Source organism: Homalodisca vitripennis, chromosome 4 (assembly GCF_021130785.1).
Source record: "Homalodisca vitripennis isolate AUS2020 chromosome 4, UT_GWSS_2.1, whole genome shotgun sequence".
NCBI classification, from domain to species: domain Eukaryota; kingdom Metazoa; phylum Arthropoda; class Insecta; order Hemiptera; family Cicadellidae; genus Homalodisca; species Homalodisca vitripennis.
Window position 1 is genome coordinate 90,129,634 of NC_060210.1, and position 20,996 is coordinate 90,150,629.

General features: G+C 33.6%; 1 protein-coding gene across 1 annotated transcript in view; it reads left to right on the forward strand.

Moving 5' to 3' along the window:
- Nucleotides 1–20,996, forward strand: part of LOC124359741 (shootin-1-like) — a 66,151-nt gene that overhangs the window by 38,315 nt on the left and 6,840 nt on the right. Inside the window, exons 3-7 of the mRNA XM_046812739.1 lie at nt 8,603–8,716; nt 9,584–9,678; nt 18,887–19,046; nt 19,902–20,047; nt 20,471–20,599. Coding sequence (XP_046668695.1) covers nt 8,603–8,716; nt 9,584–9,678; nt 18,887–19,046; nt 19,902–20,047; nt 20,471–20,599 — 644 coding nt within the window. The remainder of the gene's footprint in view (nt 1–8,602; nt 8,717–9,583; nt 9,679–18,886; nt 19,047–19,901; nt 20,048–20,470; nt 20,600–20,996) is intronic.

A 20,996-nucleotide genomic window follows, 5' to 3' on the forward strand; every position in this document is an offset into this window, starting at 1 on the left:
TACTTCTATCGAATGAATGTTTTTAACGCTTTGACAGAGATGAAATCAACACAATATAGATTCGCTCACGTTTCGACTAATAGTATTATTGGTCTCAGTTCACACCCTCGGAATCCTCTGAACTGACCAACGACGTCTCTCTTCTGTTCCTCCTTGCAGTCAGGGCAGTATCAAGGGTTTTCGGCCCCTGAGCAAAACAAGTGCGGGCCTAACGCTCTTCACCCACTCAATATCCGTCCTCCCAACAATACAGATCGGTAAATTCTGTTATTTAGTACTGTTTAAAATGTAAAAAACCCAATTTTAAAATACAAGTTTGCGTGATTTTCAACTAAAACTAATTCAAATTAAATATTGTTTCTCAGTGAACACATGTCATGTGGTAATATTAGCAGACAGTAAATACACTTTGCTTGATCCCTAAAGCAATCAAAGCCGAAGTTTGAGCTAATAAAAAAATGTGTTAACAAATCAACTGTACTGGCGAGAATTTAAGTTTTATCCAACAAGAACAGGTTTTAAATTATAAACGATTATACGTCCGTATTTATGGTCTTAGAATATTACGACATTTTTATTCTTTATTTATTTACTTATTTTTAGGGAGTTCTTTCAAAACCAATGGGATTTAATAGAGCACAATAAATGTTTTTACGGGGGAACAGTTCAAACTCTTTTGCAAATATTTGTTGACCTCCCCGGGAATTGAACCACATACGGTAAAGGATAACCTAAGTAATACATATCTTCAATTTTGCCTTCTAATTTAATTACAATTAACTTTGTTTTTACCTATATCTCGAGAAGAACTATTAATACTTTTCCAGACTGACAGATTTTCACACTCACCCAAGGCTCTATTAATGTCATAGGCTTAAGCTGCACATATGATTTTTTTATAGATCCTCCACTATGTTCTAAATATCATTTTAGTTGTCAATGAAAATGTAGGTAAGAATGCACGTTTCTCTGGAGAAATGAGAATTCCTTTTGCCAGCCATGATATTTTTTGAGGTCGTGATAATTTATAAAAAGTACACTACTCAATAATAAAGAAGATACATGAACAACTATAAGATGCTTAATTATATTAACCATAGCCCAATGAAATCCCATAATGTTGGGGTATAAATACAGTATTGTCTCCTGTGGGAAAAGAGTGAGATAACTAAGGTTGTATGATTACAACCGGCACAGTTTCCACGTTACGCCATCATAAGCCTCTAGTGACTCACGCTTCCGATTGTTTTAATAGCCGATTGCAGCCACACCATGTTTGTAAAAGTTAAGAAAACATTTTTTATTAGTAAAACTAAAATTGTACCACAATTTATTATTTCCCTAAGTGTTATAAATCAAAAGAAAACAATGTTTAGCTTAGTATAAGCTAAATGACTTTGATACCCCTGAAAAATATTGTTATTGTTACAAATTCAAAAGTACAGTGTAGTTCTTCGACTTTCTAGTGCATTTTGTTAAAACATTCTAGGAATAAGTGTGATTCTTGCGGGCAGTTCACACAATATGTATTAATTTGTTTGGTGCGTGTATCCTTGGTTTAAATATCAGAAACTAAGGATCCTTCGTAGCACTGAACAAATATTTCCCTCTTCAGTGCTGGTCCCTCTCTTTGCAGGAGCTGTGTATTAAAACTAAGGAATGCCTCTTCCGACCTAAAAATTTATTTACATTGGAAAATAAATACCTTTCAGTTGCCTATGATACAATATTATCTTTGTGAACAATACAACATACCGGGTTGTGGAACAGGCTGTGTGCAGCTATGTTATTAATTACTCCAACCGGCGACGTGGGCATTGTGAAGCCCATCTACAATATATTTTCAAACCCACTAAACCCTTTAGTTTTTCTGAATTGGTTTTTGAATACCATACCACTGACCTAGATACACAATTTTAATCAATAAAAGTATTCGTTTTTTTTAATAAACGTAAAAAGAAAAAACTGAAAATATCACGATGTATTGCAGAAATATATTTTGGTGTGGATTATAATATCGCTATTTGTAAGCCATGTAGAATCGAAATTCAACGGCAAATGAAATACCTTCCACCACCCGATTGTAAGGCTGGGACCTAGCCTAGATAACTTACCCAAATAAAAATACAACACAACACTTGCCACTTGAGTATTGCAAAACTTTACTCTTACATATTTTGCATACAAGATTTCTAATATTAGCCTACACCTCAAGAACAAGACCCTCTGAACGATCTGTCCTTGCTCTAGTAAAACATTCTTGAGACAGTCAGACCCTTGCGTGCTTGTGTAAGTGTAACCCAAGTGCGGTCTGTCATTTTATAGACATAGTCGTACACTTCACACCTGGGAGGATCCAGTTACCTCTCCTACATAGCTCGATACTGTGGCGCGGCGCGGCGGTGGTCAGCAAAAACTGTGAGGAGGTTGTAATTAATTGCGGCGGCACAGCGGCGTGGTGTGTCTGCCATTCGCTCCCACACCACGTGGTTGTGCTGTTCCGGCTGTGTTGCTGTGGTGGAAGGGGGAGGGGTTAATTGTGGCAAATGGTTATTACGTCACAGCTGTAGTTGTCGGCCTCCTCGTGGCCTGGTTGTGTCCCATTTGTATTGCATATCGTATCATTCATTAATTTACTAGCCCTGTAATATGCAACCATATTGTTTGCTTCAATTAGTAAATCTAAAACCACTATTAAAGCATATAATATGTAGGTTTTAATAGCATACCAGCTTAAATCGAAACGCCATCGCATAGAGAATTGCTAGCCTATATATACAAAATACGATGTAAACAGAATACAGAATGAGTGTAAAACGAGCACACATCGTATAAATCATTATTTATTAGAATGAAATACAAAGAAATTTATTCTTATCACAGATTGACTGACTAATTTGAACACAACTAAAAATTCTTTTAATCTATTGTTAGTACCTTACTTTTTATTTCCAAAGATACCGGTAAATACATTTTTATGAAAATCGTTTGCTCTCTTCATTTTATTACGGGATGTTTGTGGATTATTAACACTGATATTTTCACGAAACGAGATCGACCAAATACATCACCGTATTGACATTTCGTGTACGTACATTGCACTTTCTATAGGTGAAACAAAAAATGTTGCGGTTGATGTGTGGCTTCCACTTCCGGCTTTCGGCATAAATTTATAAATAAGGATGTGATTTTGTTCTTCAATACTCGACATCGGTTTTTCTTTTTTTAATTAACTTATTTTGTTGGCGAATAAGTGCGTGTACCAGCGCTCAAAATGTCATGCTTCGGCTTTTAATAATCAGCAATGCCAATCCTACTTTCAAATATCTTTCAATTCTTTAAAATTAATTTTTAATCATGAACATTCATAAATAGTTAATAAAAAAACCGCCCTATATTTTTTATACTAATCTACATGACCTAGATTACTGAAATACCTTAACTGAAACTGCACTACTACATCTGGAGCACCAGTTGTACTCCAGTGTATTCCAGATTACCGAGTCAATGACCTGCACCATACTCCATCACCAGCAATGCAGATGGTTGCAGGATACCACTCTCATTGTTATGCTCAACTTGCTTCTACCTGCATCACTGTGCACTTCCTTGCTCTATTTGGTATCTGTTCATTTAAATTGCAGACATGATACAGATAACAGCCAAATTTAATACTAGGTAGTAGCCTAAGTACAAACGTTTAGGTATTGCATTTTAGTATCACATTTTGTAATGTGCATTGAGATTTAAATTAGTTCAGAGCAAAATTAGTAAAAATAATAAATAAGTGTACACAGTTATGCATAATAGCTTCTGTTGTTGACTAAGCAATTCAAATCTTAATGAAAATAACTTTTTTCATACATAATGCAGAGAAATGTTCGGAAGGGTTGATTCAATAAGAATGTTCAGTTCAGCTCTAGTTCACCTTCCACTTAGTGCAGCGTCTGAAGTTTAACGCTGTGACAGATTTGACTCCTGGAATCTGGAATCAATACCTATCTGAAGAGGTCCAAAACAGTCGACGAAGAAGCTCAAAACGATTTCTCTATATCGTTTCGACATCAGAAACACCTTGACCAACAAACAAAAGTAATCAAAATGAAGTGGTGTTGTCATTGTCTCATCAGGTGATTTGAGATTGAATCTGAAACATTGTAGTGGACTCAATTGTGTATCTGAAATTTTGTGTCAACTGAAATATTGACAATTTATTTCGTATGGTATTTAATGGATGTAATTGTTCGCTCAAAAAGTATTTGAGAAAAAAATTTCGAATTAACATTTTTTTTTTTTAACTGTTAATGTATTCCACTTTTTTACGGTTATACATTATCTGAGTACAATTTTTTTAATAACAAGCTGGCCAGGTTCGTATAGGCCTGGTAATTGCCTCTCAGCCATCCGGTTCATTGTGCACCCTCTTTCAAGTTTAAGCTGTGTCAAATCCCAGGTTATAGTGCAACAAAACCATGAGGTCTTCTGTACAGTGCTTACCTGCTCCAATCCCTCTTTAGTATGCCTAAATAAGCCAAAGGATCTTGAGAATTTGCTCTGTGACAACGTACATTCAGCTGTTTCACCAGCCTTGGCACATTTCCTGCACAGTTTCCTGAATATGAATTCCTATTCTGTTCAAATGGCTTCAGAATATCCAATGTCCTGTAATGAAACTAGACATCTTACGGACTTCTGTTCAACTCATTCTTAGGGCATCTTTGCAATGTTCCTTGATGGTCCATTGAGCAACTGCTATGCTTGGACATTCCCCTCAGTTCTTTCCCAATGTTTTTTTATGTTTAAAAAACATCCACTTGGCAACCGACTTCCATGCTAAGCTGTATGAAACTCCACATGTTGGTTCAGGCACAATAAGAGGACAATTGGCTCCTAAGCACAACTATCTTCCCCCTCATTACCTGTGATTCTTGTGTTTTCTGCTGCGGTGCAGGTTTATCTGGAGCACTGCTGTCATCCTCTAGTGATCTTGTCGCTGAACTAGTGACCCATTTCCAACTGAATCCTTTCAAAATGACTCAGCTCCTGAACCTGTTTCCACAGCCACACCTTGGTTTCTGTGTTTACACAACAAACCACCTTCAACATGACAGCTGCTCATTCTAACGTTTTTGCCTTTGAAAGCAAACCCAGCCTCTAGGTGTTCGAGCCGGATAATGGCGAGCTTCTCCACAGAGACCTTCTCTGCATATGTTTTGGGTGTCTTCTTTTGGGTAACACTTTCATCATGCCCCTTTCTTCTTCTCCCGCTCTTTGCTACCTTCTCAGGTGTCAGCTGGGATTGCGGCCTCTTCTCACCTGCATAGTTGGGGGTTTACTGTTGTTTCTTGTCAACAGATTTGGAGGAAGGAAAAACACCTTGCTCTGGGACCATGGCAACACCCAAGTTCATTTTTGAGGAACCAGCTTTGTTGCCTGGTTTTACCAGGGCTGGATTTTTCTCTTCTCACCTCCTCGTTCTTTTTTTTTCAGGGGATTATCAGCTCACCTCTTGTGCAGGCCTTTTCTAACTTCCGCCTTCTTAGTTTGCCTCTTGAGAGTCCCTCTTTTTTGGACCTTCCGACTGAATCAATTTTTGAAAAGAGTAGCCTGTTTTCCTCCATTGTGGACAACTCAGACACTCTTAGATTCTCAATTGGTAGTTCTTCAATTTGAATACCACATACCTCTTGAGTTTTGGAGTAGTTTGTTGTTTTTGCTTCTTCCGTTATTCCCACGAGTACCAGGTATTTGCAGTACATCTTCCCAGCTTTGTTAGCGAGTTACGGCTAGTGCAAGATTTTGCATGTATTTCAGCTCACATATAATACAAATTATATGATATATATAAGACAAATTTAATCTTTTTTATGATTTTTGACCTGATAAATTGAATAACACAGATCCCAGAACTGTAAGTTAAATAGGTTTTGAAAAAACCAGTGTGAAGTTCAAAAATGGAGTGAAAAAACATTTTTACAACTTTGGGCAATGATAACTTTTCACGTTCTTTCATGAAGAAATAGATCAAAATTTGTTATAAACCTTTTAGAACATTTTATTCTGAACAAAAGAGTGTAAATAAATTACACAGGAAGCGAATGTTTGATTAAATTAATTTTTATTCATAACAGTACAACACACCTTTATATTTGACTGACAATAACTTTGTTAATTACCCATTAAAAAATTAAATCTCTACTATAAAATTTGCCCCTTTATCTACCTTACCAGAATTTCAGGAAGGCCTCGTTTTACATGTGAGCTGAAATCCGTGTGAAATCTTTCGCTAGCCGTAAGTCCCTAACAAAGCATTTCCGAACCCATGTTTATTTACATACTTTTTTAATTATTTTACATATAGAATTAACTCCTGTAGTTTCTGCATATCTTTGTGAATCACCCTGTATTCTCTTTTGTGTGAAATTATAAAACTCATTCCACTTTTCATCTTTTCATAAAACTTGTAATACGATTCCTATTTGTTATACTAAAGAAACATTTGGCAATAAAATGTTCATTTGAAGTAGTATTGTTGAATGGTTGGAAGCCTATAATAAAAAAAAGCCATTGATCATTGTTGGTCATAAGTTGGTGAAGCTTCACAATAAAGCTTTCAACTCACCTGGATAGACGGATGTGTATCATTGGTTTAACACCTGTCGACAAAATGTCTCATTAGTGACATCAAAATATTTCAAGAATTTAATTCTATAAGCAATGTTTTGAAGCAGTGTGAACCAGAAAAATTAGGTATTAATCATGACACCATGTAAGCTAGCTAAGTTTGTTCGTACAGTAATTGATTCTAATTGTAAATTATGGATTTTTTAAAATAATACAGTAATAGTTCCTTAACTATTTTTTCAAACATTTAAAATTTAGATCAACCTTTAGATTCTACTCATAGTTTGTTTTCTATAATTCTGTATAAGGTTTACAAATAATGTGTGTTTATTTGTTACCGGTGGTTGTATTATCAAAGACTGATTCTATCCAACTTTATAAGAATTATTACTATAGAACTATGATATAAAGTTGAATATTAATGAGAACACAATAGTTTGTTGGTTTTTTTTTTTGTTTTGAAGTAGATGTGAGAGCATCTGACATTTCTCAGAACTCTCAACTCAGTTAAGATGAGATTATACTGTACCTTGTACAAACACAAACAAACCTTGCATGCTTGTCTGTAACTACTACATAACCTTGCTGCTAAACTGGTGTATTGCGAATTCCTTATGACCTTTAATCTAAATATACTTGTCTATCTATTCATGTATATTATTTATTACCTACATATTATTTCCTGTTTATTCATAGTAACTTCCAATATCTTCTTGGAATATTGGATATCTTCTTCCAATATCTTCTTCCAATATCACATTTCAGTATTAAATATTATATCCTCTAATTGCAATGCTAGAAGTATAACCTTATACATATTAACCTACAAATGAAATTGTATAAAATCTCATAAGACAGCCTAGAACTGATGAGAATCTCTTTGTTTAAATTAAATTATTTTATGAATATGATTGATTTTGAAGTACAACCTATATTATCTCTGTTTTTACAAATAATACATTTTTGCATCTAAATATTTTAATAATTGCAATATATTAATGTTTTAATGGAAACAAAACGCATTTCAAGTCCTCCATGATTCAACCCCCTTCCTTCCACACAATGAAAGTAAATTAAATGAATATGGTGGATACTAAAAGAAAATTTCAACCATATCTCGAAATACACAAAATAAAATGAAATAAACAAATTAATAAAAACCAACACCATGTATATATACAAATATATTAGTTTCCTGTCTACAAATTAGTTGTTTAAAAATCATAGATTACGTTTTGTTGTATTAAACAAACATTTAATGTAAGTGTTAGATTAATGAAAATTAAAATAAAACCAGTGGGGTAAATTCATCAAATAATTTAAAGTCTGTTATGGATATGAAAACAAATTTGATCCCTTGTTCTAAAATAAAAGTTGCAAAATACAGAATCTTAATCCACTTAAAAAAAAATAGATTTATCTTGTCCTAATTAAACAATCAAAAATATCAATTTAGATTTTAAAAGCTGCATCTGTTGAAAAAAGAGAAAAGTTATTAATATTCTGATAAGAGTTCAGCTGTGATGATATTTTAGATGCATTTTATTAAAACACCAGTAATTATGGTCTAGAGGGGGTTTGTTTATTTTAGTACTTGAAATTAAACGTTATGGAGACAGTATAACAACTTTTATTAAATTTTTTAACATTGTAATGTAGCCTTTTATTAATTCTTTCAACTGATATTTCAAAATAGACTGCCATTTAGAGTTTAATTTACCCCTATTTCTAAATTTTAGAAAATGGGCAGCATAAAAATAAATACTTTACAACAAACATTAACTAGTCTAATGAAAATATCACAATCCCTTTGTTATTACAAAATTATTTTTATCAAGGTATAAAAATTATTGTATTCTGTACCTTGTATGTTTCCTAAGTAAGGCATCATATACATTTGTGATGCCATTCAATTTTTTTTATTGAATTTGAGAGTTGCCTTTTTTACAGAGTTAATTGGTGGTGTGCTGTGTTACAGTAACTCGAGACCATGAAGACTTACAACGCAAGTACAGTCAGGCCCAGAGAGAACTGGAGAGTACGAGAAGGGAATTGGCTGACAGAGACATTAAACTGAATCAACTTCGCAAGTGTGAGTGTGCAACATCCTTTATTAAACAAAATTTGACCAATTCTCCAGAGACTACTAAATATTTTGAAGCTTATGACAAGAAATATTTCTTGGCCCCCTTGCACTTCTTGTTTTTATCTTTTAATTCCCTGGGTTTTATTTATTTAAGATAAAGAGGAAGTACAATTGAGTTAGCAATAACTCTCATTATGGCAATTATAGTGACTAAGGTACATTATGGCAACTGAAGTAGTGCTCCATTCACAAAGTGTTCAATATTTTTTGTTATTTTATATACACGAGATAATGTAAATGTAAGAAGCGAGGAACATGTAGTTAGTATCAATGATATTCTTATTGTTACTAGCTGAGATGAAATTGTTTCTACAAAATATCTCATTGACAATATTGACCAATGATATACTGGCAAATATGGGATTCCACAGTTTAATTTGGTTTTCTTTAATTTTTTGCCTATGTGTGTTTTAAAAATGGTTACATGAGAAAATGCAATACCGTATACGTAGTTTACAAAACATAATTCAGTCATAAAAAAAAGACTTTTTTAATGTATACGTATACTTTTATAAGGCATCAAATATGAATAATTCAACCTTTTACAAACAACCAGAAAAACTCTGATTATTGAATAGATACTGAACTTCTTCTGTAGGAAATCTAAGTCTGATAAATGGGTACTATAACTTTTAACTTTACCAAACTTAAAATAATCTTAGGACTCTTAAGTTATAGTCTGGTTTTATTAGCCTGAATAGAAAATCTACTGTTTACTTAATGTAGGGTTTAACATATTTGTTTCTGAATCTGTAATGACTATATCTTTTACAGCAACCACAGTATTCACATTCACTTTTCCATTCTTTACAGTGTCAGAGGCAGTATACAAAGAGTATGATCAACTCAAAAATCAGTATGAGCTGGAAACAGGGACCATGCAGAAAGCTATGCAAAGAGCATCACAGGTAAAATTTAATTTGCTCTGTTGTTCACCTTCCAGATTGTGTACAATAAATAATATTAATGGTGTAGTGTATAACACTAACATGTTATTTTTCGTAAATTTTGTACATAGTTTTCTTTCAAATACTGTTATCTCAATTACCTGTATCAAGACAGGTTATAGACAATGTGTTTCTCACCATTATATTTGCAACTGCATAACAACTTTGTCCTTCCAGCCACTCAACTAACAGGCCTCATATGATGTCATCGTGGTAGCCTTGAACACCTCTTGAATAATTCACTCCAGTCAGTTACTACTCTAAAGCAATATGCAGTCTTGTGAACAGGGTTGGAAAACATTTCTTTTTTCGTAATAAAGGTTTTATTTTGAGGTATAAAACATTTACTGGTTACCTCTCACAATGTTTACAAAATTATGCATTTAAGAAAAGGTTTGTAATTATCTCTTAAAGAAAAAAATAAGAAGTAAAAGCCATAAAATAATATTTTTAATGTCTGAACTTGTTTAGTAGTATACAGTATAATTGTAAAAATTTGTTGACAGTGTGAGGAAAAATAAAATTTAAATATTTTAAAATCAAATAGTTGTTTATACTGTATATAAAATAATTAAAAAGAGAACATTATTAATAATCCATTTTTAATGCTATTTTTATTTTGTGTCTATCCATTAATTTTGTACCTATATAATTAAAATTTTATATTGTTACTGTAAAAAATAAAATAGATTTTCAAAGATCCTGCAAAAAGGATTTATTATATGAATGAGACGATCAAACAGGCTGCAGCAAAAACATTCTTCGTTAGGGAATACTAAGGTTTCTGTAAAGAATTTTCTGTATAAATTACTTCAAATTTTGATTTACTATACAATTACAAGCTATAATATATGTTTTTCATCAACATATGAAAACATTTCTTTCTATAGCAATTTAAAGAATCCTTTCTTTGATATATATCTAAAAAATCAATCAATATATATTTACTATAATCATATTATTTTATTATTTATAACTGTGATTTGAATTTCTAAAAATAGTTTTAAATTATGACACATAAAAACTTGTGAAATGCTGTGGATTAAAAAATTATTAACTCTTTCAGGTTATTTCAGAAATGGCTGAGATAACAGTAAACTCAACAGAAGATGTCAGTTATTTACTTAGTTAAAAAAAATCCTTGGCAACTAAAGAACTAGATCATTGACCTTAACTAAAAGAAACATATTCCAGATCCCAATTAGTCAAGTGACGTAAATAAAGCGATCAAGTGGTAGACAAATTTACCAACTTCCGGAGGGTTGACGTCAAGACGCTGTATTTAGCAAAGTTTCATTCACTTCTCGAGAAGAGCCCTGCCAAAAGTCACAACTCTGTAATACTCTGGCAGCGGTTACAGTCTGGCCACAAATATTATTGGTCTGTCTGGATCCTAACCTACACACTTGCGGTAACATAAATAAAATACTCTGTGCTATATTTGTACCTTTCAAGACCAGAGCTAACTGTCATGTTAAATAAAAATTAGCAACAGAGCCTCAGAATATGTTCATTGTAAATATTCATTATTCAAATTGAACCCTTTTGATCCCAATATCATATATATAGACACAAATTAATTGTTTTAAAATACAAAATGTAAAGAAACAAACTTGTGCTTTACCAACATCATAAAGAATCAATCGTTGTAATAAAATTGTGAAGTAAACATAACAATGTATTTTCAAATGTTATAGAAAATATAAGTGGCATTGTAACTTGCTATATAACAGTTTCATGTAGCATACTTTGACTTTGTAACTGTCAATGGGAATTAGACACACAAGTACAAATCAATCAATCAATCTCTTCATTTGTTATATCGTAGAGAAAATACAAAGGGCGTCAATACTGTTTTTCCAAAAAGTATAGAATAACAAGAAGTTTGTTAACAATTGCTTGTCAGAGGTTAAAATATACTTAAGTCAATGAAAAATATTTCACAAAATACAATTGTTCAATTGTTATTGAAAAACTCGGCTATGCTGTAGAAAGGAAGGCCGTTCCGCCAACCATTTGCTGAGCTCTCTCTCAGGTTCTGTCCTCTTATTCTTCTCAGTTGATCTGGAAGATGGTTGTGGAGTCTGCAGCCAATGTAGAGTGGTTGTCTCTCGATAGAGTGAGCCGATGTTGTGGTGTTGCAAAGTATGAAGCATTCCTGGTGGGGTAGCTGGTGGACGTTGCTGTTACGAGGTGGATCTTGATTTTCGGCATACATGATCACTTCTCGTATGTAGAGGTTAACCACTGTCATGATTCCCAGCTCTTTAAAAGATGTACGGCAAGACTGTAGTGGCTGCAGATCTGCAAGTATCCTCACAGCTCGTTTTCTGCAGGATCAACACTCGTTCCATGGTGCAGATTGAGGTTCCACCCCAAATAATTAGACCATATCTAATATGTGACTCAATTAGTCCAAAAATATGCTGTTTTGGCAGTTTTGATATCACCTATTTGTTTAAGTCTTTGCACAGCGTATAGGCCAGAGGAAACTATTTTGCACAAGTTGTCAATGTGGGGGACCAAGTGAGCTTTGCATCAATCGTCATTCCTAGCAGTTTTACTTTCTCTTCTTGTACTACATTGTCTATACCTAGTGTGACACTTCTCCTTCCAAAAATTATCTGCTTGGCTTTTGTAGTGTTTGCAACCAAGTCGTTTTCCCTGCAATATTGATAAGCCTTATTCAAACTTTGGGAAGAGTTTTCCTTTAAACTAGCAGCTGATTCACCGCTAACTACAAAGAGTAATATCATCAGCATACATTAAACAGGTGCTCAGATTACCAAGATGTTGTGGCATGTCATTGATGAATAAAATAAAAAAGGACTGGTCCCAAAACAGAGCCCTGAGGTACTCCTCTTGTTATTTCTTTTGGGACTGGATTTTACAAATTGTACCATGTTGTTGGATGTAGACTTTATTTCAACTACTTGAGAGCATCCACTCAAGTATGATTGGAACCAAGATTTTGCTGTCCCATGTATGCCTAGAGCTTTCAAGTTTTAAGAGGATAGATCATGCCCTAGGGAATCGAAAGCCTTACTGAAGTCAAGAAGTATTCCTGTAACCGGTTTCTTGTCTTCAAGCTGTTCAATTACACTCTTCATTGAGGCTGATTATTGTTGTTGTGGTCGATTTCCCCTTTACAAATCCATGCTGCTTCTCAGTTAACAGGCTCTTAGCTTCGAGATGATCCATTAATCGTGCTAGGGACCACCTTCTCAATTACTTTAGAGAAAGTGGAAACTAGAGATATGGGTCGATAGTTAGTTAGATCTGTTGCAGAGCCTTTTTTGTATTTTAGGATAGACTTTTGCACATTTAAGAGCACTTGGGAATTGTCCTTCTTGAAATGATCTATTAATTATGCTGGGTAATGGAGTTATTAGTTCTTTGAAGCAGATTTTTACAAGTTGTGAGGGAACCTCATCCAGTCCCGCAAACCACTTCAGTTTTAAATGTTTGAATTACTTTTGATACTTCTTCAGGATTGGTGAATGACAGCTCTGAAAGATATTTGTCACATGTGAATGTGATAGGGTTAGCTCTGGGAGTTCTTGTTACGTCACTGTTTTTTAGTGCTTCAATCAGCAGCTTTTATGAAATAGTTAGTTAGTTGTTCTGCCACTTCAAGTGGCTCGTCTAGTAACTTTCCGTCCACTTTCAGCTGTATCTGTGGCTCCCTTTGTCCTTGTTTCTTTCGTTCCTTATTTATTGTATCCCACATAGCTTTTGGTTTGTTAACAGATTTTTCTATGTATTCTACAGTGGCTTGTTTGCGCAGGGATTTTAGTTTTAGATCGTACCTTTTCTTTGCATCAGTGCAGATTGCTTTGTCTTCAATATCTCCTGTCAGTTCAAATTTGGAGAGAGCTCGCAGGTAGGCTTGCTTCAGTAAAAGTGCGTCTTTATTGTCATACATATCTAAGTTTTTCTTCTTTCTTGGTCTTCGTTTCTTTTTTGGGCAAGCCATCTCTATAGTTTGCAGTCAGTGATTTTGGAGAAATTTTCATAGGCTTGGTCAACATTTATGGCATTATGAACTTTGAGCCAGCTATTTTCTGCTAGGAGGTACTTCAGGTGATAAATATTCTCCTCACGGAAGTGTTCGGATGATCTGACCTGGTTGAGTTGAGTTTGGCAGTGAAATTTTGAGGTTGCATATTTGGGCCTTATGGTCAGATATGCCAGTATGTATTACCTCAACATCCAAATCTTTTGTGTAGTGATTTGCACAGACACAGTCAATTGAAGTTGAAGTGGTGTTTGTTACTCTGGTAGGAGGTATAGATAGTCTCTCAATGTCAAAATTGGCCAGTGCTTCATTTAATTTAGCTGTGTTGATGTCAGTCTTTAGAATATCAACATTAATGTCACCCATGATGATCAATGGATACTTGTAGGCTGCTGTTTCTTCTATTATTGTAGAAAGCCTTTCCAAGGCTTCATCTAAATTAGCCTTTGGTTGTCTGTATAGTCCAAGCAAGAACAGTTTGCTGTTTCCTTTGTTTAGTTTTATCATTGATGCTTCCAAGTTTAGTTCTTTGCACTTATTTAGCACATCAATGGGAGCAATATGTTCAGCTAAGCAGTCTTTAGCGTATATTGCAACACCACCCATTTTATGGTCTACTCTGCTAAAGTGGGGTCAGGAGAGTGTAATGAATCAGATTTGTCATGCTCAGTTCATCTCTATTTAAGCCATGCTCTGTTAGGATTATGATGTCTGGCTTTGTTGTTTGAATCAGGTGGTTAACATGGTCAATTTTGTTTGCCAGACCCCTAAACGTTCTGGTGGAGAATTGAAAAGTCTGTCATAGATGAATTGGCCTTAGTGAGGAGTTGATGTATATTCTCGTCTTCCTGATGGTGCCTCATTCTCTCTTCTTTTCTTTGACGGAGTTCTAAAAAAATCTGGTTTGCGAGTTGCCTGCATATGAACAGGAGGGGGCAGTTGGGGCCAGAGCTTGGTCCCTGGGAGTTTTTGTGTCAGGGGCTCTTCCATCCTGTTATAATTTCCGGGAATTTTGTATTGGAAGGTTGGTTCCTGGGGTCGGCAGGGTCCGTAGAGGAGGACTGATACAGGCAGTGTCTTCAGATGTGCAGTATGTACTCTTTTGCAGGAAAACCCTCATAGGTCTCATTATCTTCTAGTATTTTGCACTCAATGGAGGGCATCTACTTATATTAAAGGTTCCATATTGCTTGCCGTTGACTAAATTGTCATTTTGGAGCGTGTTTTTTACAACTTGTTTGGGGGTAAATTTTATTTTTTCATTATATATTTTATTTTTCTTAACCTGAAGAGCCACGCTGAACTGGTTGGTTTTAGTTTCTGTTGCACTCTTCCTGCGCTTATTTGAGCCATGAGGTTTTGAGCAAGATAGGTTTCTAATGGGTGGTCCTTTCCTTAATGGTCTCAGGAGTATAAGTAACTCCAGAGGGAAAATTTGGGACGGCCACCTGTTCAGGGGTGGCTTCAGTTTGAGTACCTTGCTCGTACAGGACTGACTGATGTGGGATGTTTGAACAGTGACTCTGGGGCCACCTAACAAATATATATAATTTATATATATATATATATATATATATATATATATATATATATAAATTATTTAAAACTGAAAATTGAAGTCTAATAGACATTGGAAAAATTAATTACATTGTAAAATGGCTCTTTTAACCACAATTCAAAATGTTGTCTTACTCAACTTCCTAATTGAAACTTTTCTCAAAATTATGGTTGTGTGTAATTCCTTTGCTATATAATTGGTTATAAATTAAAAATATTAAATAGAACTAGTTATTAAATCTATTTTTAGTATAATAAAAATACATTATTTAACTAAAATGCCACAAAAGTGGGAAACTTCAAAAAAATGTCTGAAGATATTTAGTTACATGACAGTGAACTAATACCCAGACAGACAGAGATTGAATGAAATCATCTTCCTGGTCTTCTCAAAGTACTCAAAACTGATACTTCCATCAAAAAGAAAAATATATTTACTATATGTTCACAGCAATTTCTCTTATACTGTGAAGAAACAACTACACGTGGAGGCAAGTCAATAAAGCACTGTTAGTTGTATTTTGATCTTTATTATTAAAGGATCTAACCAAGTGGCTGTTAGTGATAATGGTAGTGTCTCAGGCAGATCTGTAATTATCATTTTTATTTTTATAACCAGGAACAAGAATGTTGTGACTCATTTTGAAAAGTATTTATTATTATTTAATAAAAATTGAAGGATTGTCTAATATAGCCAGAATTAGGAGTAGGATCATTTCCACAAATAATAAAGAAAAAGTCTAACTTATTTTCAAGATTTTAATAAATATAGATTGAAAAATGAAATAATTGTACTTAAGTGCTAGATTATTTTCGTACGTAGTTACATTTTTATTTATTAAACACTCTATTTAACTTTATGGAACATTTGTTGTTTCTGTAATTCTACTTTAGTGTATTGTATATTGAATATCTAGTTAGTTTATAAGGCTTGATTAGGTCTACAATAACGCTCCTGAAGATGACTACCAATAACAATGCTCCTACCAATTACCCTCAACAATAGAATTGCTTATAATTGTGTTGACTACTTTGTCACCACTGCATGCTGACCTCATTTATGATCTTAACAGCTAGGAATCATTCATTCTTCCTGATATGGCTCAGCTTTGGTATTAATAAAAAACCCAGATCAGCGTAGTGTAATGGTAAAGTTTTTATACCCAAGAACTTTATATAATTACCATTTTTAATTCTTCTACCTAGATGACCAAACCATATCTGTCCCGTGAAACCTTAATATATACTATCTATACTCATTAAGCATTTTTCTTAGTTTCCAAGATTTATGTAATTATGTTGTAATGGCAGTCAGTAATCAGAAATAAATCAGTATATTGTACTAATTAACAACTCATGTACTATGAATTTAAAGATTGTAACTCGAAAAATCTTCATCGCAAAATTTTCCATCTGGAGATTTTTGTAATTGATAATTTTATAGACAGACGTGATTTTTTTACTGCTACAGTTAAATATTTTCCTAACGTTCAGCCTAAATCAGTTGTACTCATGCAATGTAGTTTTGGTGTATCCACCAAGCTGTTTTTAAATCTAATATAATGATTTGGCCTTTTGATCCATTTCTTTACCTCAATATCCAATCTAAAAATACACACTTATTGTATGTTTTTGAAGAATTGTGGGAAATAATTTATTTTAATGATTAAAAAAAAATCACTAGCCATTCCAGAGTGAACATTTATTGTAAAGTTCTCATAACAAAAGTATTTTACAAATTTATAACAATAAGTAAAAGTGTTGAGTAAATATTAAAAAATGGGAAAACTGTAATATTACTGAAAATAAGTAGGAGAATCAGTAGGAATGATCTATTGAGAAGATAGGTTTTGGAAATCCAGTTTTTTGTTACTAGCTATTTAAATCAAAGTCAGGAGTATGCACACCACACCACATGCCACATGTTAGGCTTCCCTGACATTGAATGCAACATTTTAAGTCTATAGTTACTAGTGTTACTATGTCTCAAGTTAGAACTGCGTATGATTGTATTCACTTTATGATTTTCTCTGTGCCATCATGGTTACTAAGAATATCAATGGAAAAATGTTCATTAACTTTCAGCCAAATCCCATGGAGTGACATGGACCATTTTCAGACTCAGTGTTACCTATATAGAAATGAAACGTAATGCAAAGTTTAAATCTATAGGCCAGTTTGTTCTTGAAATATCATACTGATAGAAATAAAATTTTTCCAACCCCTTGAGTGATAGGCTTTGCTAACGCTCAGCCAATAATAAAAACGTAAGATGTTTCATAAAAGTTCAACCAATTCTATTATAGTTTTAAAGTTTTCCTGAGGTAGAATTTTCAGAGAGAATATAGGAAGAAACTATATAAGTGGAACTGTCACTGATAGCCTTATCTCAACTATTTGTGATGAAACTGCAGCTGACTCAGTTCCAGTAAATACACTCTGCACTGGGAGATATTAGACCAGCAATGCAGTAATTACTCTCACCTTACTGAACCTTAACTACTACTTTTGCTGTCTAGCAAAAGTTCTGTAAAACCTGTTTAGAAAAAGTACATATCCTTCATCCATGGTGTTCCTGGCATGTACATGTATAAATTAAATAACATTTTTCTTTTTATACATTTTTTTTACGAATTACTTATTATGAGTTCGTTCTATTTATGAAAACATTAATAAACAACTATGATATAATTATCTATTATTTAAGAGATTTGATTGTAAAAGACTACAAATGTATTAATGTAGGAAATATAGCAACTCCATCATATAACCCTTGATTCTAGAGCAGAATATTAGTCAGTAGTTTAGTTATATTTATTCTAAAGTCTATTAATTCTGCTCTGGAATCAAGGTTGTCATGTTTCAGAATTTAGAGTGTACCTTTCTTGTTAAATACCTATCAAATTCTACAGGTTTACACCCTTTTAGTCACCTATTATTTATCCTTACTTGTCACTTATTTATTACATAAAGTAATATCAACTGAATGAATTCAACATTTAAGTTTATAGATGTTGAGATGATTCAACAAAATGTGATTGAGAAACTTTTTGTGGTTCTAAAAGTAACTTTAAATCTTCTTCAAGAAACTGAAATAGCACTGCTTGTGTGTGATATCAAAGGGAAATATTTGCCTTTTAAGAATTCTGGAATATGTGTCGGAGTACTTTGCCTCATCAACATATTGTCTCCAGATGGCTCTGCATCTTCTTTCTTTTTCTTCCCAACCTTCTCAGGCCCTTGTTTACCTGGTCCCACTACCTTAGCTTTGGTTGCCCAAGGAGCCTTGTACCTTTCTGACTTGTTTTCCAGAATTACCTTTGTAATGTAGCTGCATTCTTTTCTCAAGATGCCCTATTCTTCTGCTTCATACATTAACTACAATATCTCTGTATACAGGGTGGGTACTTTACAGGATTATAAGTTTTAAAGCCTCCAGTGCAACCACCAACACAACTCTGATAGTTTTAGAATAAACTTCCATAGACATTTATTTAGCTGTGTAAAGTTAAAAATATTAACTTTTAGAGTATTATTCTTGCTTCTCTAACACCATGACTTCTCAAAGTAGTAATCTGTGATGTATTTGTGCAGTGGTACAAACAGAACAGAGAGCTCAAACGACGCAGCACAGCTCTGGTGCAAAGGGTGATGCAAGTAGCTCCAGATACCATGGCAGACCTAGCGGACGACACTGACTCTGGAGTTTCCACAGACACTGATGACTTTGATGAGCTCAGAAAGTCTGTACAAGGTATAGATGTTTTAACATGTGCTGAATTATTTCATATTATCTTGGTGTATACTTTAAAATGATAGTTGAATCCAAAAACTTAATAAATTTAGAAATACATAATATGTCAGCCTAATAGAATACATCTAACAGTAAATTGTTTAAAGGAATTGATGTCTGAGGAATCTATAAATAAAAATAACACTTTTAGCATAATAGACATTTTTAGACAATATACTAAACTATTTTTCTTTATTAACACATTCATGGAAAATACTTTTGGCATCACATATAACATTTAGTTGAGAAAAAGAGAAAATTACACTGCTAATGACATATTACATTTATTTTCTATACACAAGAATAAAGGACTTCAATGAAAATATTTGTTTTGGTGGAACCACCTGAGTCATAAAAATTGTTCTTCAAATAAATATCTGTATAAGCAACATCCATGGCCAAATGAATAAATACATTTTTTTACCATATTCTGAAAGTTTTTTATACTCCATCGTTTTATTAAAAAAAACCATATTTAGTGAAAACCATATCTCTTTAAATACAGCTCAAGTCAGCGGTTTTCATGAATTACTTTTTTTGGTTGCAGAAGCATTTGTTTCAGGGCTGCAGGCAAATTTCTCAGGCTTTCCGTTACAGAGTATTCAAGTTAATACAGCAAAAAAGTTGATTAATTTTTAATGAAACCAAGAAAACCTTTTTACAAACTAAGATTCAACAAAATTCAACTATTTAACCTTAACATGCAATCTCAATGTATAAACAATTACTTAATATATTCTTTAAAAAAAAATAAATGATCTAGTTTTTACAAAGAGTAAATTATATAAGACATTGTAAAGTATTTCATGATTACAGAGTTGAACCATGATGTGGCAAGATTGCAGGCTGAGGTGAATGCAGCTAGACTCCAGGAGTTCGAAGCACAGGAGACCATTGTGGATTTGACCAGTCAACTGGAGGAAGAGCGCAGCGCTCGCACTCTGTTGGAGAGCGAACTACAGGTAACAAGTGCATAAATTTTGCTGTAGTTCTAACATTATAAAGCCAATAATAAAACAACATATGTCTAAGTTAGTTGAGAATATCACTAAAAAAGAACAGAGAAATTCTTAGAGTTCATTATCATTTTTCTTTTAATAAAACTTAATTTATTTTCTCACTGTTCAACTTGTAATATACATTTTTGGAAACTAAACAATAAGAAGTCTCCAAATTACAAAGAAGGAACTATCTACAACAAAGAAGGAATTTTCTATAATCATATCTATTAGAGAGAGAAAGGAGGATTGCTTCGTGTATGATGAAATACTAAGCTATATCAGTATGATGCTGAATTGTCTAAATGTTACCAGCCAACGTTAAAAGAATAGAAGTAATGTATGAACATTCAGAATAATAATCTATTAATGGTCTGGTCTTCTCAGGAACTGAGATCGATGAGGGAGAATCTAGGCCAGGTCAGTCGGCTGGTGGCGGCCGAGGTGTCTTCTCTCCGAGAGCAGTGCGAGAGAGAAAAGATGACTGCTCAGAGGATGAAGGAAGATGCAGACAAAGTGAGTTTATTTGTAATATTCATACTTATTAGGAGAAAAAGTAGATTAATGTTAGTACTATATATTACTTCTTCTATACTTACTCATCTTGTATAATCATAAATTACAAAATAGAAAAGACCAAGGAAACTGTGTAACATACAAATGGTCCATTTTTTTTGCATAAATTAATAGTTTAAGCTCAATATTCACGGCTAACTAGGATCAGGATAATTTTTACCAGTCAGTCTTCGATTAACTTAAATGATGTATTTTCTTGTGATGGGAAGCTAGTTAACTCTTGGTGGACAGGTACGGATATATTCACTAAAGACTGTATTTGTAGTGGACGGTGTGCAGATAATATATCTGTAAACATTCTTCAAGGACAGTTTGTGGATTTGTCCGCAAAATCAGA